General features: G+C 43.6%; 2 protein-coding genes and 1 long non-coding RNA gene across 5 annotated transcripts in view; 2 read left to right on the top strand and 1 right to left on the bottom strand.

Moving 5' to 3' along the window:
• The window catches only part of LOC147111760 (transmembrane protein 182-like), a 55,794-nt gene extending 47,219 nt beyond the window's left edge, over positions 1 to 8,575 (bottom strand). The window contains exon 1 of one of the 3 annotated variants that reach the window (XM_085998964.1): positions 8,274 to 8,575. In XM_085998964.1, the coding sequence (XP_085855090.1) occupies positions 8,274 to 8,423 (150 nt within the window). In that variant the 5' untranslated portion in view covers positions 8,424 to 8,575. The remainder of the gene's footprint in view (positions 1 to 8,273) is intronic. The other 2 variants (XM_085998962.1, XM_085998961.1) reach the window with 2 other exon arrangements.
• LOC147111759 (uncharacterized) lies at positions 7,262 to 15,347 on the top strand. The gene is made up of 3 exons (XR_015079740.1): positions 7,262 to 7,550; positions 9,386 to 9,487; positions 14,905 to 15,347. It is a non-coding gene; the product is annotated as an uncharacterized LOC147111759 (long non-coding RNA).
• A 6,870-nt stretch (positions 15,348 to 22,217) lies between these two features.
• Positions 22,218 to 24,419, top strand: part of slc67a2 (solute carrier family 67 member 2) — a 79,524-nt gene continuing 77,322 nt past the window's right edge. The window contains exon 1 of the mRNA XM_085998960.1: positions 22,218 to 22,341. Within this exon, the coding sequence (XP_085855086.1) occupies positions 22,279 to 22,341 (63 nt within the window). The 5' untranslated portion in view covers positions 22,218 to 22,278. The remainder of the gene's footprint in view (positions 22,342 to 24,419) is intronic.

Raw genomic sequence — 24,419 nt, 5'->3', positions numbered from 1 at the left:
CTTGCTTTAAAGTATTAAAAATAATAAATCTGTGGAAAAAGTATTGTAATTTTAATTAATTGACCACTTACCTTGTAAAAAAGCAGGCCTTACACCTGCTTTTTAAATTTCTAAATTCTAAAGACTTACCCTCACGGAAAAACCTGTAAAAAAAAAGCAAGTTCAAAGCGCACGCGCAGACTCCTGTGCGCACGCGTTCGACCTCTGAACCCCTTCGTTCAGAGGAACGGAAGTGCCGGTTTCCCGCGCATGCACAGTGCATGCAGGAAGCCGGCACTTCCATCGGGCCTACGGGTGAGTACCCCGTGCGTACTCACCCGGGGAGAGCCGAATTTCTGGGCCATGAATGCTGGCATGGACTGGTTGGGCTGAATAGCCTGCTTCTGTGCTGTATATCCTATGTAATCCTGTGCAACACCTAGTGGATGCTCCCAGGAAAATAATTAGAGAGGAAACTTGTTGCAATGATAAGGACATCATTTGAAGGAGTTGCAGCTGATGAAGTTGCAGATGAGCACAGGTGCACAGATCAACGAGTATATTATGATATTCTATATTATACAGCAGCACCAGGACGTTACCTGGGATGGAGCGCCTCAGCTATGAAGAAAGACTAAACAGGCTGGGGTTGTTTTCCTTGGAGCAAAGAAGGCTGAGGGGGGACCTGATTGAGGTGTACAAAATGATGAGGGGCATAGATAGGGTAGACAAAGAGGAACTTTTCCCCTTAGTAGGGGGGTCAATAACAAGAGGGCATAGATTCAGGGTAAGGGGCAGGAGATTTAGAGGGGATTTGAGGAGGAACTTTTTCACCCAGAGGGTGCTTGGAATGTGGAACTCAATGCCTAAAAGAGTGGTAGAGGCAGGAACCCTCACAACATTCAAGAAGCATTTGGATGAGCACTTGAAATGCCATTGCATACAAGGCTATGGACCAAATGCTGGAAAATGGGATTAGACTGGACAGGGATGGATGGGCGGCGCAGACACGATGGGCCGAAGGGCCTCTTTCTGTGCTGTAAAACTCTATGACTCTATGACTCTATGTTCATGCAGTCTAATTGTGCACATATACTTAATAGTTTGGCTGGAATTTCCTTGGAGCTGCTCCCAGTCTGTATCCATAACTACACTGGAAGGGCTGGATTTTTCCAACCTCGGCGGGTCCAGGGCAGACGCTGTCCGTGGTGTGTGGAGAACCCGCATCTGTGTCAATCCCAGCCTCCAACAAGATATTCCGTTGATGGGGCTTGTTAAGCCCGCCCTGTGAGGTTCCCAGCCAATTAATAGGAAGCAGGTCTGATGACATCATTTGATGACGCATCATCAGCCGGTTTCCTTAAAGGGACGATGTCCACAATCATTTTGACATTTGTGCTGTCCATGTTCTACAGCATTGAGATGCTGCAAACACTGACAAACACTGCACAAAGGTGCAGGGCTGCACCCAGGCTCTCCCATAACTCCCTCCATATGCTTCTGGAGGGAGTCACAGCATGCAGGGAGGTTCTCTTCCCTTCCAATGGGTGGAAGAGACCTCCCCAGGACACTAAGGCAGCCTGGTTGTACATTGCACAGGAGGACACAAGCAGGGATGCTGTCAAGAGGACCAGGCTGCAGTGGCACAAACCTTTCAATGATCTCAGTAGATCACAAAACGTTACTGCAAAGCCACACTCAACCTCATCCTGCTGTGCCACTCATCACATCCCCATCACTTTGCCTTCCTTACCCTACTCCTGCACATCCTTACTCATACCAACTTACCTTGCACCTCCACTCAACCCTCTCCCTCTATCTACATTATCACATATCCATCTCACTAGCCACCCCTCACACTCACCCTCATCCTTGCCCAATCATATCAACTAACAACACACAAGGGTAGCCACTTGGGTGTTATCGTCAATGTTCATGTAAAGTTTCTGTTAATGTGTTGTCAAACAATTAAATCTTTATTTTCAACACTTTGCCTTCTTGGACAGATCCGTGTGCACCAGTTGCAGTGAATGGTGAGACATAACGATAACACCCCCCCCCCCCCCCCCACCAATGGTGATGACTGTGAAAGGAATGGCTTGGGCATTGTAGGGATGCTTTATGCTGTTGGTATGGAGTGATGCCAACCTGGCGCATCATGTGTCAGCCAGTATGTACAGCGTCAAGTGAAGTAAACCTGGCCATGGTGAGGCCATCCCTGGCCTCCCAGGCAGCAATGTGCTTGGGTGCTGATGCCCTCTGTCCTGTGCAGCATCAGGTGATTGCGGAGAAGGCTGATGCTGTTGTTGGTGATGCTGGTGTGCCTGGTGATGCTGGTGTGCCTGGCGATGTTGGTGTTGGGGCTGATCGTGGAGGAATTCAGAGGACCAAGGTGAGATTTTTTCAAGGGCACCGATGCTGATGGAATAGCTGGCAGCTGAAGTTGAGGTGACAGAAGCGATCTGTCAATGGTGAGCCAGGTTGCTCCAAGGAGGTGACACTGGATAGAGAGTTTGCTACAAACAGTTCAAACCTCCATAGAGCTGAAAAGAGTATCCCAAATCCTGAAGGCTCCAGCCTCTAAGATTGGAAAGTGACCAGCTGTGAAATGGTAGGTCTTATACCACTTTTGCAGCTGTCACCTGTTCAAAGAAATGGAGAGTTGTTTAAAACCCGACTAACTTACCTGCCGTGATCCCCGAGCGATGTAAACCTCGTGGAAAACTTAGGAAAATGGTTTGTACCTGGTAAAATGCTGATTAAATTGCTTAAAACACCCTCTTAACTATCTGAATTGCCTGACCCGCCGCGTGGTGCCGGGTCTGCAAAGCGCAGGCTGAGCCAGCACTCGGGAAACTCACAAGGAGGCGGGTTCCGAGCGGGATACCGCCCCGCTGTCAATCTTTTTGATTTTGACAGCAGACCCGCCTCCAAACCCGCCCTCTGAGCACCGGCGAAATTCCAGGGAAGTGTAGTGAAAACTCCCTTCACACATCTAAACAAGGTTTCAGCTGCACTCCCAGTGAAATGACAGGGAGGGAGCAGCTCTGAAGAAATTCCCTGCCTTTGTGTAATGACAATAAAATGGACAAGAGTGCTTATGTATTTATAATCTCATTTTGTCTTTTCACAGATGGAGGAGCATCTAGTCGTCTGCACAGGAACATTTACCATAGTAGCATCCATGCCTACTGACACTTGCACCAAACAAAGCTCAAGCTTTTGAAATGCAACTCGTCGTGGTTTTGAGGAAAGACTGGGTGAATACAGGGCACTAGTGATGGCGGAGCAAAGGAGGTGAGGGGTGATGAGAAGTGAGTAGGTGCAGGGTAGAAGTCTGGTAGTTGTCTTAGGATATCATAGAGCCATAGATAGATCTTTACAGCACAAAAGAAGGTCATTCAGTCTGCCACATCTGTGCCCGCTCTTGGAACAATCCAACACTAATCCCACTGTCCTGCTCTCTCCTCGTAGTCCTGTTTCTTTCTCTGCCTCCAACATTTGTCTACTTTTTTCTCAAATGATGTGCAAGTTTCTGCCTCTCTACTCCCTCTAATAAAGCATTCCATGCTTTAACTGTCTGTATAAGGAAATTTCTTCTAACCTTTCTTCCCATTGTATCATTTTAAATTGATGACCCCCCCCCCCCCTTGTCACTGATTCTCCAACCATAGGAAATAGTTTTTCCCTATTCACCCCATCAAAATTTATGGGAGCTGGCTCACACTTCCCTACATCTACTTACAGCATAACGTAACACGGGAATGTAACAATAGCATCACCACGCAATTTGAGCAGAATGCTCATGTCTCTTGCACATGTGGTTCTTCAATCTCTCTGAAGGTGGACTAAGTTAACACTAAATGAGCCAAAGTTTGGTTTGAATCATAAACTTCTTTATTCCACAGTATGATGAAACGTACAGAGCAATAGGTGCGATCAGAATCATTTAGTTCAATCTGTACACCTTATATTCTTGTAAGAATGCAAAATAAAGAACAGACAACACTACCCCATTTGGGTGGGTGCTCTTACTTAACCTAAACAAGAGATTTTCTAGTTAATCTTCCCATATTTGTGACCTCTTCGTCTCATCAAAGGCTTTTTTCTTTAACAATAGACTGTGTGCCTTGCTGCTTCAAAAGTTCTCCTGGACAAGAAGTTAGGTTGGTTTTTTTTTCTGACACTTTCTGGACCATGGGCTGACCAGTGGAATTATCAATCAATTCTGTCTAGATCCCCCTCTTGAAATTATCTCCATGCAAAACTTGAAAGAATGAGACATTCAAATCCCTAAGGTGTGAATGTATGCTGGAAAGTATTTTAATGGATTCCTATTGTCTGAGACCATCTAACTTCATGGCTTCTGATTCACATCCCATATGGGAACTGCCCTCAGAAATTAACCCCCTTAAATCAAGCATCAACTAAGTAGCACATTTTTTAAATAACTCAGTTGATGCTTGAAATAATGGTCAAACGATGAAGGCAGTAGAGAGGCCATGCAAGACAGCTAGGTGGGGCTTGGAGGGCAGTAGGATGTTAAGGGAGAGGCAAGAAGGTTGGAACAAGGTGAGGTGCTCAAAGTAAAATGCCTGAGGAGTAGGGGGAGAAATCAATGTGTTATTTACAATGTGGCACCACAACAGTCTGGGTGGGGCAAGTGGTGGAAAGCATACCCAGACAGGGAGGTCCCAGTAAAGGAACAAGGGGGGAGAAATTCAGTGGTGCCCCAAAAATGTTAGCGCCCCTGCACCGTAAATTCAGTGGTAGCACCCTCAGCAGGAGGCGGGGCGCTGCTGGAAGTGCTCCCCCTCCTTCTTGGGGCGCAACCAGTCAATTTTGTGGCGCTACGTGCTACAGCGCCACGCACGTTGGCACGTAGCACCGTGTCATTGCAGGCCTTCCTCCTCTGATTAAAGGGGCGGGGCCTAGCACTGCGCGCACCGGGGCCCTGCTAGACCACCGGGGAGCGGGGTGCCAGGAAAACAGCCTGGCACTCAAGAGGAGTGCCTGGCTGAGCGATCGCAGCCGGCACCCCGAAGAAAAAAGGGGAAGGGGGCAGGTGCTGGCAGTTGACCAAAAAAAATGGCCGCCTGACACCTGCCCTTTAACTTGTGCTGCCGCGGCTGCAAAAATGCCACCCTGACCCTATCGGACATATCGTCCAACGATAGGTCAGTGGGTGCAGTCGAGGTTTGTGGCCAGGGCGCGAGCGGGGTGCTACCGGCTACCGCTGCTGCTAACCTCCCGCTGAATTTTGCGAGAGGGGTTAGCGGCGCCGTGCCCGGTTGCTAGGAGCTTTGTGCCTGGTTAGTGCCCCCGGGGGTATCACTACTCATGAGGCAAGTTTCCATCAAAGTCATGATGCCAATGCAGTCATCCACAATAAGGACACAGAAATGCCCTAAAAACATTTACTTTCAAAATCTTGCTTTTCAAATGGCCTCTTGTCCAAGAAGTCTACCCCTAGCAATCCTGGATGTCAGGTTTCCTGACTGTGCTTTAGAATTGGCTTTCCATGCCCCCTTTTGCATAAGGTAATTAAACTACTGCTTTGGACAGAGCTTCCGACAACCACCCCAAACCCAACAGGAAAGTTACGTTTCTCAAGCATCTCTTTATACTTGTAGCCCCTCATCCCTGGTAACAGCCTAGTGAACCTATGCTGCACCTTTTCCATTGCTTTTATATTTTTCCTATAGTCACACACAATTATTACGCCAATTATTTCCTCAGGGGTTTTCCAAAACAGGCACCATACCTTTGACAGAAATTCCGTTTACTCAGCTATCCGAGGTATCTGCCAAACTTCTCCTGAACTAACAGCGACCAATTGGGAGGGCCCCTGAGGAAATTCTCAGCATTCTATTTAGTGGTGCATTATCCTTCCTCAACCTCTCTGCAGCCTTTGACACAGTTCACCACACCATCCTCCTCCAAAACTTCTCTTCTATTGTCCAGCTCAGTGGACTGCCCTCACTTGGTTATACTCTTACCTATCTGATTGTAGCCAGAACATCTTCAGCAATGGTTTCTCTTCCCAACCCTGTGTCATTACTTTGGAGACCCCAAGATTCTATTTTTGGCCCCTTCCTCAACTACATATTACCTTAGTGACATCATCCGCTGACATGGGGTGAGATCCCATGTGTACACTGACAACACCCAGCTCCACCTCTCCATCACCCCGCTCAACCCTTCCACTGTCTCTATGTTGTCAGACTGCTTATCCAACATCCAGTCTTGGATGAGCTGCAGTTTCCTCTAGTTAAACATTGGGAGGACTAAATCCATCCTCTTTGGCCCCAGAACAAACTCTGTTTCCTTACAGCATATTTCATCCCCCTGCCCAGCCCTTATCTCAGTGTGAGCCAGGCTGCTTGCAACCTCAGTGTGAGATTCCAACTCCACATCCTCTCCAAAAACCACCTACTGTGCCCTTCCTAACATTCTCATACCTTCAGACCTTGAAACTATTTTTAATGAATAGGTGGTGATAGGCACTCCTCTCTTAATTCAATTATTTTTCACTCTATCATAAAACATGACCAAGACTCGGAGCTATGATCACGTGATTTTAAAGAATTTGAAGACATTTCCACTGTGCTGGAGAGTATATAATGGAATAAAAACAGAAAATGCTGGAAATACTCAGCAGGTCAGGCAGCATCTGTGGAGCGAGAAACAGAGTTAACATTTCAGGTCGATGGCCCTTTGTCAGAACTGGAAAAAGCTGGAGGTCAAACAGGTTTTTAAGCAAGTGCAGGGGCAGGGAAAGGGGGAGGGGAGATAAGAACAAACGGGAAGGTCTGTGATAGGATGGAAGGTAGGAGAGATTAAGAGACATTAAGAGATGGTGCAAGGCAAAAGGAGATGGTAATGGGACAAGTTAAAAAACAAAAGATGTCCCTAGATGAAGTGTAAATGGCACTGGTGGAATGAAAGACAGCTGCCATGTGGGAGAGAGAAAAAAAACTAAATGGAAAAAAAAGATAGGGGCAGAGGTTATGGTCTGAAATTGTTGAATTCTATGTTGAGTCCAGAAGGCTGTAAAGTGCCTAATCGAAAGATGAGGTGCTGTTCCTCGAGCTTACATTGAGCTTCATTGGAACAGTGTAAGAGGCTGAGGACGGTGAGGTCCGAGTGGGAGTGGAGCGGAGAATTAAAGTGACAGGCGACCGGAAGCTCAGGGTCACCCTTATGGACTGAACAGAGGTGTTCCGCAAAGCGGTCACCCAATCTGCGTTTGGTCTCCCCAATGTAGAGGAGACTGCATCGTGAGCAGCGAATACAGTATACTAAATTGCAAGAAGTACAAGTAAATCACTGTTTCACCTGGAAGGAGTGTTTGGGGCCCTGGACAGTGGGAAGGGTGGAGGTAAAAGGGATGTGTTGCATCTCCTGCGCTTGCACAGGAAGGTGCAGGGCGAAGGGGAAGGGGTATTTGGGGTGATAGAGGAGTGGACCAGGGTGTAGCCAGTATATAATGGAATTTTGATTGCTAGGGACTGAAGCCATAAAGATCCTGTAGGAAGACCTGTTGCAATCTTTGTGGTTAATAACGCAAGGTACTTATTAGGTCACGGACCTGAAACGTTTGCTCTGTTTCTCTCTCTACAGATGCTGCCTGACCTGCTCAATATTTCCAGCATTTTCTGTTTTTATTTCAGATTTCCAGCATCCGCAATATTTTGCTTTTGTACTTAGGAGACGGGTTTAATTTCCCCATATATTTATGTATCTTAAAACCGTTGTATTACCGTTGTTAATGGTGTCTCCAATACAATAATTCAGTTATAAGAAATGTAACTCATAATTAATAATATAATGCATTTTATATAATTATTTTAAAAATGCTCATGTTAAAATGGTGACTTGCTGTAAACTGGCAGCATTTAATGTAAATGTCTTCTTTAGAGAAATGAACGACCCGACTGCACAAGTATTATACTGCACGTTAAATCATAAAAGTCTTAGGACGACAGATAGTCGTATCTATAGGAAGCTGAGCGGCATATTGAGGGGTTTAAAGTTTGAATACATGTTACACACTTTAAATTGATCACTTTTTTTTCCGCCGGAACCGCTTTGGAGCGCTCCTGAACAAAATTCAATGCATGCTTTCAGATTGTGTGAATAGATGAATATAAATGAATGAAACTACCACATGTTTTAGTTTTCATGCACCGCAATCAATACATCAGATTACTGCTGTTTGAACCATTTTATTATTTGCTCCTCCACTAGTTCTGGTTGCAGAAGTCTGCAAAGTAACGGAGATTGACACTAACCTCTGCAGAGATTGAATCCGTTCTATTTCGGACAGAGGGACATGTTTCAGTGGCCTGCAGCCAGTAATCTGTGCCGAAAGCCAGTAAAAAGAGTAGAACTCCGAGAGCTCCAAACACCCCGGCGAAGAATAGGGCCACACTGAGTTTCATAGTGACCCACTTGGTTTATTCTGTACTATTAACCGTTGTCTAATTGACCGAAGGACGTTGCACAGGAAGATCCCTCTTTCACGCTCACTCTCCGTCTCTGCCCTGTTTTAGGAATCTGATCCTGCTTCCCTCCTCTTTGCACACGGGTGCGGTGATTCAAAAATAACCGACCTTCTTGTAACCATGAGAGGGACATATTACAATTCCCATGTGCATATCAGAGCAGGGTTTAGAAAGGCCTTGCTGACCTCTCCCTTTTCGTTTTGATCTCAAAAGTATTAAGATACTGGAGAATGCAATTCACTGAGAAATTACATCGCACCTCTGCAAACAGCTGTAATAAGTATTTGTGGGAAGCGTTTGTAAGCCTGCAACTGTGTGTTTTAGTGCCACGTCTAAATGTAGCACGATATTGCAGGAGTGCCTCATATCTAAACCTGTTACGCCGCTTGCCTAGCACACGCTAGGTTTGTGAATGTTCCTTTAAAATGCTGGCGATATAGAGAGGAACAAAAGGATAAGATTAAGACACAGCATGGAACGAGAACAGGCCTTTCGGCCCATTGAGCCTACTTCTGACAACATACCATGTTATGCACTGTTATGGACTCTCCCTAATTTATTTAATTACCAGAGTAAAGTGAATAACTACAGGCAGGAATTCCAAGACAATGATCCAAGCCCACACCTTATACCACCATGTCTGAGAAAGCGAGCCAATGATTAACCATCTCCCCCAATTGTTGTACCGATCACTGGAGATTATGTGGGATGTTCTCCACAGTCCCCTGACTGTTTTGAAAAGCAGCAAATAACATACTATCAACCCAACGATCTGATTTACTTACTGTTTGAGTAATAGATAGAAGCAGTGAGACATTTCAAGATACTTAGAGAACAATACCTAAAAAAAATCCATGCACAAAGGAATTAATGTATTTCTTATACCGTTCCAATCATAGAATCTTACAGCACAGAAGGAGGCCATTCGACCCTCTTTGAAAGAGCTATCCAATAAATTCCACTACCTCTTTACCCATAGCCCTGAAAATGTTCCTTTTCAAGTAAGTATCCAATTCCTTTTTGAAAATTACTATTAAATCTGCTTATACCACCATTTCAGACAGATCGTTAATCCAAATTATTGGGATGAGCTTGAAGGAGAAGAAGGGGAGAGAAGGATGAGACATCTTTGAATTGTGCTCCTGTTTGGGTCATCACCCACAAGGGCGACACTGAGTTCCATTGGGGACTGTGGGAAGAACATGGACCCACCAAACAGACAGGAGCAATTAATAACAGGACTTGGATGAGACAGTCTTTCATAGACCTTCACAATGCAATGATGCAAATTTCCAATGCATTCAGAGTTCAGATTGCCAACCAGAGCTGAAACTGAGTACCCTGAGCTGTGGCTTATGCTGTGGGAATTATTTCATGTTACAATCTTTGTTTGAAGTCAACCATCAAACTGAGAGTACAGCAGATCCCACACCTTGCAAAGTAAGATGTCTGGATGTTATTGGCTTCTTCAAATATTTCCCTTAATGGTTCAGCAATTGGAAACATTCAACTTGTCTGTTCCATGGTCTGTCAATCTGCATGTTTACATTTTTTGACTTAATTCCTGAATGAAGGCATAGACACAAAGAAGACCCCTCAAGGGTGGCTCAAAGACTGGTGTGGGAGAAATGGGTTTTGCTTCTTGGGACACTGGCACCAGTACTGGGACAGGAGAGAGCTGTTCTGTTGGGACGGACTTCACTTGGCCAGTGCTGGGACTAGAATCCTGGTGAATCGAATAACTAGGGCTGTAGAGAGGGCTTTAAACTAATTAGTGGGGGGGGGGGAGGTTTCAAGAGAGCGGAAAATAAAAATGTCAGCAGGGAAGGCAATAGAGCAAAGTAGCAGTGGGGAAATTAAAAACCAGAGCGTGTCAGGAAGGGACAGACTATATAAAGATAAAGGTAAAGTAGTAAAGGGGGTAAAAGCAGGAATAAATTGTCACAAAACATATTTAAAAGTTCTTTATCTGAATGCACGCAGCAGTCGTAACAAAATAGACGAGTTGACGGTACAAATAACTACACATGGGTATGATCTGGTGGCCATTGCAGAAACATGGCTGCGAGGTGACCATGACTGGGAACTAAACATCCAGGGGTATTTGACTATTAGGAAGGACAGACAGGAAGGAAAGGGAGGTGGGGTGGCTATGTTAATAAAGGATGGAATCACTGCAATAGTGAGAAATTATATTGGGACAAAGGATCAGGATAGTGAGACAGTTTGGGTGGATAAGGAATAATAAGGGGGGAAAGTCACTAGTGGGCGTAGTCTATAGGCCTCCTAACAGTTGCAACTCTATTGGTTGGAGTATAAATCAGGAAATAGTTGGGGCTTGTAATAAGGGAACAGCTATAATCATGGGAGATTTTAACTTTCATATTGGCTGGACAAATCAAATTGGGTAGGGCAGCCTTGAGGAAGAGTCCATAGAGTGCATTAGGGATGGGTTCCTTGAGCAGTATGTTACTGAACCAACCAGGGGGCAGGCAATCTTAGATCTGGTCCTGTGTAATGAGACAGGATTAATAAAAAATGTCCTAGTAAAGGATCCCCTTGGAATGAGTGACCATAACATGGTTGAATTCCAAATTTAGTTGGAGGGTGAGAGAGTTGGATCTCAAACCAGCGTACTAAGCTTAAATAAAGGAGACTATGAAGGTATGAGAGCAGAGTTGACTAAAGTGGACTGGGAAAATAGATTAAGGCGTAAGAGCAGTGGTGTACATTCAAGGAGATATTTCACAACTTTCAAGAAAAATATATTCCACTGAGGAAAAAGGGGCATAAAAGAAAAGACAGCCATCCATGGCTAAGTAAAGTAATAAAGGACAGTATCCGACTGAAAACAAGGGCATATAAAGTAGCCAAATCTAGTGGGAGGATAGAAGATTGGGAAGCATTTAAAAGCCAGCAAAGAATAACTAAAAGATTAATTAAGAAAGGGAAGGTAGATTATGAAAGTAAACTAGCAAAAAATATAAAAACAGATAGCAAGAGTTTCTACAGTTATATAAAAAGAAAAAGGGTGGTTAAAGTGAATGTTGGTCCCTTAGAGGACGAGACCGGGAAATTAGTAGTGGGGAACATGGAGATGGCAAATACGCTGAACAAATATTTTGTATCAGTCTTTACAGTAGAGGACACTAAAAATATCCCAACACTGGACAAACAGGGGGCTATAGGGGGGAGGAGCTAAACACGATTAAAATCACTGAGGATATGGTACTCGGTAAGATAATGGGACTTAAGGCAAATAAACCCCCTGGACCAGATGGCTTACATCCTAGGGTCTTGAGAGAAGTAACGGTAGGGATTGCGGATGCATTGGTGGTAATTTTCCAAAACTCCCTGGATTCAGGAAAGGTCCCAGCAGATTAGAAAACTGCTAATGTAACGCCCTTATTTAAAAAGGGAGGTAGACAAAAGGCTGGAAACTATAGACCAGTTAGCCTAACATCTGTGGTTGGTAAAATGTTGGAGTCCATTATTAAGGAAGCAGTAACAGGACATTTGGATAAGCATAATTTAATCGGACAGAGTCAGCATAGTTTTATGAAGGGGAAGTCATGTTTGACAAATTTGCTCAAATTCTTTGAGGACGTAACAAACAGGGTGGATAAAGGGGAACCAGTGGATGTGGTGTATTTGGACTTCCAAAAGGCATTTGACAAGGTGCCACACAAAAGATTACTGCATAAGATAAAAAATCACGGGATTGGGGGTAATATACTGGCATGGGTGGAAGATTGGCTATCTAACAGAAAACAGAGAGCAGGGATAAATGGTTCATTCTTGGGTTGGCAATCAGTAACTAGTGGTGTTCCGCAGGGGTCAGTGCTGAGACCCCAACTCTTTACAATCTATATTAACGATTTGGAGGAGGGGACCAAGTGCAACGTATCCAAGTTTGCCGATGATACAAAGATAGGAGGGAAAACAGTGAGTGAGGAGGACATAAAAAACCTGCAAAAGGACATAGACAGGCTAAGTGAGTGGGCAGAAATTTGGCAGATGGAATATAACGTTGGAAAGTGTGAGGTTATGCACTTTGGCAGAAAAAATCAAAGAGCAAGTTATTATCTAAATGGAAAGAAACTGCAAAGTGCTACATTACAAAGGGATCTGGGGGTCCTGGTGCATGAAACACAAAAGGTTAGTATGCAGGTACAGCAGGTGATCAGGGAGGCCAATGGAATCTTGGCTTTTATTGCAAGGGGGATGGAGTATAAAAGCAGGGAAGTCTTGCTTCAGTTATATAGGGTACTGGTGAGGCCACACCTGGAATACTGCGCGCAGTTTTGGTTTCCATATTTAAGAAAAGATATACTTGCTCTTGAGGCAGTTCAGAGAAGGTTCACTCGGTTGATTCCGGAGATGAGAGGGTTGAGTTATGAGGAAAGGTTGAGTAGGTTGGGCCTCTACTCATTGGAATTCAGAAGAATGAGAGGCAGCACGGTGGCATAGTGGTTAGCACTGTTGCCTCACAGCGCCAGGGACCCGGGTTCAAATCCAGCCTCGGGTGACTGTCTGTGTGGAGTTTGCACATTCTCCCCGTGTTTGCGTGGGTTTCCTCCGGGTGCTCCGGTTTCCTCCCACAGTCCAAAGATGTGCGGGTTAGGTTGATTGGCTATGATAAATTGACCCTTAGTGTTAGGGGGATTAAATACGTGGGGTTACGGGGATAGGGTGGGATATGTGTTGGTGTAGGGGTTTACGGGGATCGGGTGGGATATGTGTTGGTGCAGGCTCGATGGGCTGAAATGGCCTCTATCTGCACTGTGGGGTTTCTGTGATTTCTGTGATTGTGAGGGGGCTTGATCGGGTGGATGCAGGGAGGATGTTTCCACTGATGGGTGAGACTAGAACTAGGGGGCATAATCTTAGAATAAGGGGCTGCCATTTCAAAACTGAGATGAGGAGAAACTTCTTCACTCAGAGGGTAGTAAATCTATGGAATTTGCTACCTCAGATAGCTGTGGAAGCTGCGACATTAAATAAATTTAAAACGGAGATAGACAGTTTCCTAGCTGATAAGGGAATAAGGGGTTATGGGGAGAGGGCAGGGAAGTGGACGTGAGTCTAGGTTTGGATCAGCCATGATCCTATTGAATGGCAGAGCAGGCCCGAGGGGCCGTATGGCCTACTCCTGCTCCTACTTCTTATTATGTTCTTATGTAAGAGTAGACGCTTTTTCATTAAATGAGTAGATAGGTTTGACAAGCTGCATGCATTGGTCATCAATGCCACAGAAACAATGAGATTTCCTTAGGAGTACAGTTGGCTGAAGCCATTTTAAAAATCGGATTTATTCTATCTATGTGAAGTTATACACCATAAAACACAGAAATCTCCCTATTTTGTCACAGCCTTCTCCATATAATTTATGAGAAGTAGATGATCCAGAACAGATTTGAGCAGAATGTTACTAATCAAGAGCCCTGTCCATATATTATTGCCTTCTTTCTATTGCAAAATCATTTTTCAACCCAACTTCATAATTTGCCATTATGCGGGAGGGGCATTTGGCCCATTGTAGCTCATCTATTAAAAATTGACCCTAAAATCCCTTCACTGTGTCATTCAATTGTTTCTAAAATGACTCTGCATTAACTAGGATATGTTAAGCAAAGAGTCTACTAAGATTCCTAGGTCTTTTTCAACTTCACCCATAGCTATTTCGTCACCATTCCTTTGCCCCATGACCGAATACATGTATCAGCCTTCCTATGTGCCATAGTTTACACTTGGCCACATTAAATTTCATCCACTATTGTTCTGCCCACTTACAAGTTTTGTCCAATTTATTTTGTAATTTCTAAGCAGCTACCTCCTCTGAATCTAATGACCCCCCTAGTTGGTATTGAGCTTCTGAATTCAAGTTGTTCATGTAAATTAGGAACAGTAGTGGTGCCAATACTGATCTGAGGGGCACCCCATTCAGTACTCCTCTGGACTCCATGGAGAAAGTATGGGCAGCCGATGTCCCAGGCTTCTCCTTTCTCAAGTGTGAAACTCTGCCGAACCCCCACCCCCTACGACTTACATGACTGCCGGCTTGGCGGCCTCTGGGCTGCTCGAGCTTCGTAGGACCAAAGCTGCTGAGCTGCCTGTGGATGCCTGTTTTAGGCCGGCAGCTGGCCATTAAAATGGACCAGGTCTCCCACTGCAGCTGCTGGCGGCTTCTCACCCGGGAGCTAAAATTCCTCCTTCATTCTCTTGTATATGTCTTTTATTTCTCTCATTATGCCTCTTTTTGTTTCCTGCGTTTATCACTTCTGCCCTTTTACCATCTCCTGGTTCGCACCATAGCACTTTACAGGTCATTCTGTCTTTTCCTGTGTTTGTGGTCAGTGTGTGCTTTTTTCTCCCCCCTTCCCCTTCTTAACTGCTGTTTATTTGCAATATCTTTCAGTTCTGAGGGAGAGTTTATACCGGAAACATCAACTGACTCATGTTTTCTTGCTGGATGGTGCCTGACCTGATGAGTTTCCAGCACGTACTGTTTTATTTGTAATGCATTCCTTTTCTTAATTTGCCAGTGGAAGGCGTGATGTGCTCATACACTGCCATTGATTATGTTATTACCCACACCAAGTAAATTGTCTTGCATGTCATTTTGCCAGACAATTCCTTTGAATAGCAGCTGTCTTGTTTCTTCCATTCTGCTCAGAAGCATTTGTGTATGCTCTCAGCTTTTAGATATTCCTAAATAGGTTTGCATCGGCAATATATACAGGGAGTGTAAGTATTACTTGCTCATCCCTTTTAAGTTGCAACCCATTTTGTCTCATTAATAATGAAATACACCCTTTTATTTCAAAATAAAGAACATGTAATAAAATGAATAATTGAAGTCCTCAGAATTCCATAGTATTTAGATGTATTTGTCACAAATATGGCACATTTTACACAAGATGGCCACAATACATCTTAATAAACAAAACTGTGATACTGCAATTAGCAGGGAGATGTTTGAATCTCCTTCATTAACCACCCCATGTGAATTTGTGGACTCTCTAAAGAGACACATGCAAATGCCAATATATCCAGTTTCATTGTAAATGTGACTGCCCTTACTGTCAATTATAAAAGCATTATATACAGCAATGAATTCTGATACTTCCCTACGATTGAAGGTGAATTTACAATAGGGACAACTTTTATTCTCTCCCAGCCCGGCCTCTTAATCTATTTCATTCCCTGTGCCTCTTTAGTCTTGATAAAGGGTTTTGACCCGAAACGTCGACTCTAATTTCTCTTCACGGATGTTGCCTGGCCTGCTGAGTTTTTCCAGCATTTTCTGTTGTTATTTTACATACACATACTTTAATTAACAATATTCAATGTCTGTAATGATATCAACTTAGTATATTTAACCAAAAGATGAAAAAGAAAGAAAAAAAAGGACTTTTTATTCCTATTAACATTAAGATAATTATGAATTCCACAGCTTCTAGTTTCCAGGTCTTGGATTCAAACTGTAATTGACGATGAATTATTGCTATTATTATTAGTAAATAAAGACATTGGATGTAGATAAAATGTGCACTATTAGATCTAAAACATTTAAACAGCAACAACAATAACTTGCATTTATATAGTGCCTTTAATGTAGAAAAACATCCCAAGCCAATTTAACAATTATTGCTCAGTTACAGAAGTCAAAGGTCTGTAAATTTAAGTAGTTTTGGTTGCTCATCATTTTGAGTGTTAGCCAAGTGTATATATTTACTAACCTTCCTATCAATATCAAAAGGCTCTCATATGGTCCTTCTAGTCTCTCAAAAATGTTCAGATCCCCAATGGAGGAAGGCTGTGACACCAAATGGTAGCAGCTGTGGAAAGTATTACAGTAAATCAGCATCTGCCGCTGAGCTGCCTCCATTTTTTGTGATTTTGTAAAAGTAGTTTCTTCAATTTCTTTTTCATACTTAGTTCCACACACACAATACTGGCAATGAATAGGGCCAGTGGTTTGTTATGGAAAGTGATTTGTTGTCACTCAGATCTATGTTTTCATTGCTTTTGAGACTTTTTATGCAAATCACTCTTCAAAGATTTGTTACATAACATCACATGACTCCAAATCACTTTCCATAGGAATAATTAAATAAAATGAAGTTTAAGAGGAAAACAATGCTTAAAAATAGGCTATGGGTTAGATTTTCAACTTGCTGCCTGGGCATAAAACTGATGAGCTGCCTGTTATAGAAACCACTTGATTTTCATTTTCACTTATTTCAATGGAAATGAAAATCATAACGGACAACCTATCCACAATGCGACTTTTTGTCTGGGCGGCAAGTTGAAAACCTACCCTACTATTAGTTTGATCATATAAGCTCTGTGAGTCTGCCGCCATGGAGGCCTAATAGAAAGATAAGGGACACAATTATTGACAGCTCCTTCAGGTGCTAAAGAGCCTCCAAGGTGGTCAAGATGGGGTCTTGAGCTGGAACGCTGGTTTAGCTCAGGTTTAATGCAAGACGCCATCTTGGTAAAGGAGTTGAAGCTTGCACTAGGGGTGGCTGCCTGGGGGATCGTTAAGGGGCTGATTGCCACATAAATTGTCTGCTAGCACTCATTAAGGAGGTTGCACAGCATTTTGGTGGATAGCACTTGACCTAACACCCTCTCCTAACAGTGACCAGCTGATTGGGAATAAACAAGTTGTTGCAGAGGATTTCATAGAATCATAGAAAGTTACAGCACGAAAGGAGGTCATTTTGGCCCATCATGTCCGCACCAGCCAACAAAGAGCTATCCAGCCTAATCCCACTTCCCAGCTCTTGATCCATAGCCCTGCAGGTTACAGCATTCCAAGTGCACATCCAAGTACTTTTTAAATGTGGTTAGGGTTTCTGCCTCTACCATCCTTTCAGGCAATGAGTTCCAGACCCCCACAACCCTCTGGATAAAGAAATTTCCCCTCAAATCCCCTCTAAACCTTCCACCAATTGCTTTAAATCTGTGCCCCCTGGTTTTTGACCCCTCTGCTAAGGGAAATAGGTCCTTTCTATTCACTTTATCCAGGCCCCTCATAATTTTATACACCTCAATAAGGTCTCCCCTCAGCCCCCTCTGTTCCAAGGAAAACAGACACAGCTTATCCAGTCTTTCCTCATAGCTAAGATTCTCTACTCCCGGCAACATCCTTGTAAATCTCCTCTGTACCGTCTCTAGTGCAATCACATCTTTCCTGTAATGTGGTGACCAGAACTGCATGTAGTACTCTAGCTGAGGCCTAACTAGTGTTTTATACAGTTGAAGCATAGCCCCCCTCTTGTATTCTATGCCACGGCTATTAAAGGCAAGCATTCCGTATGCCTTCGTAACCACCTTATATACCTGGCCTGCTACCTTCAGGGATCTGTGGACATGCACTCCAAGGTCCCTTTGTTCCTCTACACTATTCAGTGTCCTACCATTTAATGTGTATTCCCTTTCCTTGTTAGCCCTCCCCAAATACATTACCTCACATGTCTCCAGATTGAATTCCATTTGCCACTGTTCTGCCCACCTGACTAATTTATTGAAATTTTCCTGCAGTCTACAGCTTCCTTCTTCAGTATCAACCACACAGCCAATTTTAGTATCATCTGCAAACTTCTTAATCATACCCCCTATATTCAAGTCTAGATCATTGATATATACCACAAAAAGCAAGGGACCTAGTACTGAGCCCTGCGGAACCCCACTGGAAACAGCCTTCCAGTCACAAAAACACCCATCAACCATTACCCTCTGCTTCCTGTTTCTGAGCCAGTTTTGAATCCAACTTGACACTTTGCCCTGGATCCCATCGGCTTTTAACTTCGTGACCAGTCTGCCATGTGGAACCTTATCAAAAGCCTTGCTTATGTCCATATACACTACATCAAATGCATTACCCTCATCTACCCTCCTTGTAACCGCCTCAATAAATTCAATCAAGTTTGTCAGACACGACCTTCCCTTAACAATTCCGTGCTGACTATCCTTGATTAATCCATGTCTTTCTAAATGAAGATTTATCCTGTCCTTCAGAATTTTTTCCACTAATTTTCCCACCACCGAGGTTAGGCTGACTGGCCTGTAATTACTCGGTCTATCCTTTTCTCCCTTTTTAAACAAGGGTACCACATTAGCAGTCCTCCTGTCCTCTGGCACCACACCTGAAGCCAGAGAGGATTGGAAAATGATGGTCAGGGCCTCTGCTATTTCCTCTTTTGCTTCGCTTAACAGCCTCGGATACATGTCATCCGGGCCTGGGGATTTATCCACCTTTAAAGCTGCTAAACCCCTTAATACTTGTTTTCAAGCGCTACTTAAAGGTATATCACCTTTCACTGCTTACTTGCTGCTGAATTGTTGAAGAGCACTTTTGAAACACATAGGGAGACTGTCTGGCACACTTTGTCAAGACTCTACCAACACTCTATCAACATTTATTCCGGAAATTTTCTGAGGACGTCACTTAAAAAGAGTGAGTACTGTGCTACTCTACATTATTGGACACTTTATAGGAGTCACACGGAGAAAGGGAGTGCTTGGTCATGGGCATCTTGCTGGGGATCTCCCTTGGTCTGCAGGAGGAATGGGAGGAGGAGACTAAGCCAGACAGAGCAGCACCAGCTACTGCAGGAGTAAAGGACAGGAGGGTGAGGTGGACTCCTTCTCCCCTACGTGTGCAGGACATCCCTCCTCCTCTGGACCTCCTCCACCAGGACCTCCAGTGCCGCATCTGAGAACCTATGCAACCTCTCACTTGGTCCATGTGCCATCATGAAACCTGCTGCTGTGTGTTAGCCAGCGCACTCCACCTTCAATGGAAGTGGGTGTGTGGAGCCCACATATACTGCTCTATGAAAATTGCATCTAATCAGCACTTGAATACTAAACATGCAGGCGTCTGTTTTAGCACCTCCAGGCAAGTTCAATTATGGTCATATGCAATTAGGACCAAAATTGCATGCTAAATCCACACTTTCAAACAGGCGTGTCTTATTAGTACAGCACCCAAATTGCATCTGTTTTCACCCTTTCACCAAAATAACCCCCAAGGAGCTTTTCCTCAAGTTTGATAAGTGTAAAAGGCCAAAGACAGCGAGGACAGAGTGAAAGTGGGACGAGAATTTGAAGTAGCAAGCACCAGGGCTTACACTTGCAGACAGAATGGAGATCATTGGCCAAGTGGTCACCTTATCTGCATTTGGTTTTCCCAATGTAGAGGATACAGTATACTAGGTTGAAGAAGTGCACATTCAAATAGTGTTTGTAGCCCTGGACATTGGTGTGGGAGAAAGTGAATGGGCAGGTGCTGCATCTCCTGGACTTGCCAGGGGTAGGAAGCAGGTAGTGGGGTGGTGGAAGAGTGAACCACGGTGTCACAAAGGCAATGGCCCCTTTGGAGAGCAAAGGGAGGGTAGGAGGAGATGTGTTTGGTGGTGGAATTATATCACAGGTGGCAGAAACAGCAGAAGATGAATGCAGAGACTGGTAGGGGGAAGATGAGGACATGAGGGACCCAGTCACGGTTGTGAGAGCAGAGCTTGGGAAAGGGACGGACCTGGTTGAGGTTTCTGGTAGACATCACTTCCTGTTAATATCACTTTAGCCATTTCACCATCTCCTGTTTTCCTTTTAAGCACTTTTGAGGTCATTCTCACTTCCTCTCTTTATGAAGATTCATCTCACCAAACTGCCGTTTTCCAGTGTAGCACTCTTATTTATGACTTATTATTATTCTTTTCTATTCTTATATTGAACTTAACTATTTACCCAATATTTTCCTACTCTTATGTCATTTGTTTGCCTCACCTCATTTCCTAGAACTAAATTGAGCTATGCTTGTTCCCTTGTTGATTAGAAATATTCTGATCTAGGAAGCAGCTCTGGATGCATTCTAATAAGTGTTCCCCATTTTGACCACATATGTTAATTACCTTTATTCCAGTCTATCTTGGGATAGTTAAAATTACCCAGTATTACTGATTTGTTATTTTTACATATCTCTCTAAACTGTCTGAAGATCTCCACCTCTATGTGATCTCCACTGTTTGATGTCCTGTAATGCACACTGAGCATTGTACCATTTCCTTAGGACATCCTTTTTCCCTCTCCTCTCTCCCAAAAATGTTATAACCAGGAATATTAACTTTCCAGTTCTGTCCAAACCTAAGCCACATCTCTGTTATTGCTACTATATTAAATCTTGCCATAGTTATTCATGCTTCTCCCTAATTTGGTTTTGAATGTTTTTTGCAATAATGTGCATACCATTTATGTTCAGTTTGGAATATTGACCCTTATTCTTTTTCCCAATTTTATCATTTAACTTTTTAATATCCCATGCTCCTTCTTTAACATTATCTTATTGCTTACTGTCTTTTTCTTTCTTCTATGATACTTCCTCACTATTTCAGCTAAACCGTTTGCTTTTAATCCAGCCCCAGTTCATAGAGGCAATATACCCTCTTTGGGCCTAGTTCATGTTGGACACCAATCAATTCCCCAACCTTTCACAAAGATAATCTCTCCTCCACCAACCCTCCCAATTCATACAGGCACTTTCCCTCTTCTGCCTTTCCATTCAATCTGGCATTCTTCTTTCTTCAAATTCATAGAATGATAGAAGCTTACAGCACAGGAAGAGGCCATTCATTCTATTGCATCTGTGTCAGCTCTCTAAAAGAGCAATCTATTTAGTTTCATTTCCTTGTGCATTCCCCATACCCTTTTAATATTTGATTTTAAAAATATATATTTATTATCCGCTTCTCCTTTGTTATAGATTCTGCTTCCACTAATTTTCTGAAAGGATAATCCATGTCCTCACAAGCCTCTGCATAACAAAAAGGAAATTCTCATCACCTCAAAATGTCACCCTTTTTCCACCTTGGCCTGTTCAAGCTGATACTCTTTTCCCTCTCTTCCCTCACAACTCTTCTTTCCTCCCTCCCCCTGTTCAAGCGGGAACTATTCCTACCTTCAGTTCATTGTTCCCCTCCCCAATCAATTAATGCTGACATTTTCATTCCCTCTCAATTAATGCTGTCACCAAAAGTGCCTCTCCCAGCTTCTCTCCTCTTCCTCCCTAAAGTACTGCTCAGTTCTTGATCATTTTACTCTCTCCTTCATTTCTCCTCTACCCGCTATTGCCAACTGTCATCAATTCCTGTCCTTCCCTCGCTCTCAGCATTGCTCCTGAGTCTTGCTGCTAGGAGTAATTCCAGCCGCTGCATACTGTAGGTGGGAACTTTTGTTTATGTGAGAATTACTGCCTAAAATGTACAGGGGCTGGAACCGACTTCCATTCGTAGGAGCAGCCCTGAGAGTAGAGGGGGACATATGGACCAGCTTGTGAAAAGGTGACAGTTGCCATGCATGTCAAGAGGGACATCAATTCAGTGCAGTCAAGAAGGGCAAATTACTTTCTGTGAATACCCACCTCCTGCTGTAAAACTCTAATTCGATGACCTACTCATAGAAAAGTAACATGTTTCATCTGGAATGAACTGAACATTTCTAATGTAAAAAGTCGACAATGTAAGTACAACAAAAGGCCAATTTTAATCCATTCCTTTGCCCCACTGCAAAATGTTATCATTTGCTTTGTAACAGCTGCAATGTGGTCTGTGGATTGAGCAGCTGGATGAAATGCGCATGTGCAGTTCCGCTTGCTGCGAATGGCTCCATCCGGACCACGTCGCCGCGTTCCATTTGTTGGCAGCAGCGGCCGCGTGCGCATGCGCCTAGCCCTCTCGGCGGCAGTGACGGGAGCTGGCGCGCGGCGGACACCCGGACAATGGTGTGGGACGGCGCGCGCCGCCCGCCTCTCGTGCTGTGTCTGTATGTGGTGGGATTTCTGGTAAGTTACACATGTCATGTGCCTCCCCTCCTCAGCGGGCCTGCACTGTTTTTAGGAAGTAGCATCTTGATCTTGCACGGCTGAGTTTATGCCTGTGACATTCTGCAAACAGGAAGTGGAGACTTAAAGACCGAATTTGCAAACCCCCTTTTGAAAGACTGGTCAGTCACTAGTCCGCGAGAACAGCATTCTTCATATGTTCTGACAGCAACTTCTGTGCAATGCTGTCAAAAAAATTTTGTCTTAGTAAATCCTCACGACCTTGAGCCCCAAGCATTAACATATTTTCAGATGCTGACCGATTTTTTTAAACACTGAGATATAATCACTTTGCCGTAGGGGTCCTACTTGAAGTAAAATCAAGATTGATGAAACAAAAAGGCCGAAATATACTCCATGATTTTGAAATAGCTGAAGTATTGTTTACACAGCTGTTCCGGCTGTGGTCACGTGTAACAATTGGTAAAGCCTTTTTAGCTATATTTGGTTAAATGAAAAATTAGCATTGCGTACAGGAGGAAGTGAATAAAGTAAATATAACTGGGAAGCCCTGCTGCAGTGGGACACCCCAACCAAACCTTGACAGATTTGGTCTAGGTGAGCATTTAGATACATATACAAGTAGGATTCCAAGAGTTAAAAATCTGGATATTCATAATTTGAAGTTTCAATTTCACGAGTTGCCAATTTGGTAAATCTCCACTGGATGGACAGGGATTTGGACTCCTGCTATCACTGGATTGTCAACACTTCTGATGTATACCCACCAAGCCTGTCCATAATTCATAAATTCCTCTCCCTCTCACATTCTGCTTACATTAACTTTTAAACTGCCTTTACTGGAAATGTTTAAATTATGTGTGCATCCATAGTAATCCCCCACATTTGAAAACTATTCTAAGTTTAAGAACTAATGAAGTAACACAAAGTTACAAACATATTTTTTTACTTGGACCTTTATGTGCAATCTTGATCATCCAACAGACTTGAGAGGTTCCTGTTTCTCTGTTCCCATGACCAGAGAAATGGCAATAACATTTTAATACTGACAAATATAAAGCATTGCATATTTGGCAAAAAATTAGTGACAGATATACAATGAAGGGGACAGAATTAGCACAGCAAGGCTTAGAAAGGAACATGGGCATAATGGTATACTAGCCACTTTTTTTAACATTGACATGTTTTATGAAGCCATTGTACATTTCAGTTGCATGGTGCTTGCAGGGGGAGTACATTAACACATCCAAGTTTCTTGGCATGATTGTACTTGCACCAGAAGTAATACAAGTCAACCTATTTGGTCTTGGTTTCTGGGATTAGTGATGTTTGAGGGGAGGAGAAACCCAGCTTAACACTGGCCATGTAGAATCAATGTCAAAACAGCCATCTTGAGTTGTGTGTGTAATTCAGGGCATTGCACCACTGGGAAGGGGACATTCTTGCCTTGGAGGGAATACAAAGGTAGGCAACTAAGTTAATAAATATGATTGGGCTAAGAAGAAAGACAAAATTGATAAACTGGATCAGAGAGATATTTTCAATATTAACAAGCTGTAGGATAAGGGTACATGGCTTCAACATTAGACAAACAAATTAAGATGTATTTGAAGGTATAAATTTTCATACAGAAGGTGGTGAATACATGAAATGGCTGTGTCAGCTGTGGCTTAGTGGGTGGCACACTCTAGGTGGGAGGGGCTAGGAGTGAGCAGGTGTTACTGGTTGCCTGATTGCAGCAGGGAGTTGGAGTGAGTTTGTATAAAGTTGGTGGTGGGTTTTGGGGTTTTTGTTTTCAAGTTTTAGGGCCTTTTTAGCCCATAAAAAACAGCCAGATGGCTGCTGAGGGGTCCGGAATGCCAGGCCCCTCAGAGGACAGTGTTCCCAAGATGAATTTAATTAGGGAAGAAACTGTGGTTGGAAGGGAAAGAAAAAGGCCCAAAGATTTGGGCCGGGACCCCAGGAGATTTGGAAAAGAAAACACGGTGGTGGTTCAGTGCGAGGATAAGGAGATACGAGCTTGGGATATTATCCAAGCGGTACATGAGGACTGTGGCGAGGGAAGCTGCTTTGCCTGC

Source organism: Somniosus microcephalus, chromosome 10 (genome assembly GCF_052327205.1).
Source record: "Somniosus microcephalus isolate GS21.2 chromosome 10, FLI_Smic_1.0, whole genome shotgun sequence".
NCBI classification, from domain to species: domain Eukaryota; kingdom Metazoa; phylum Chordata; class Chondrichthyes; order Squaliformes; family Somniosidae; genus Somniosus; species Somniosus microcephalus.
The sequence above is the reverse complement of the archived record's forward strand: the minus strand, read 5'-3'. Positions and strand labels throughout refer to the sequence as shown.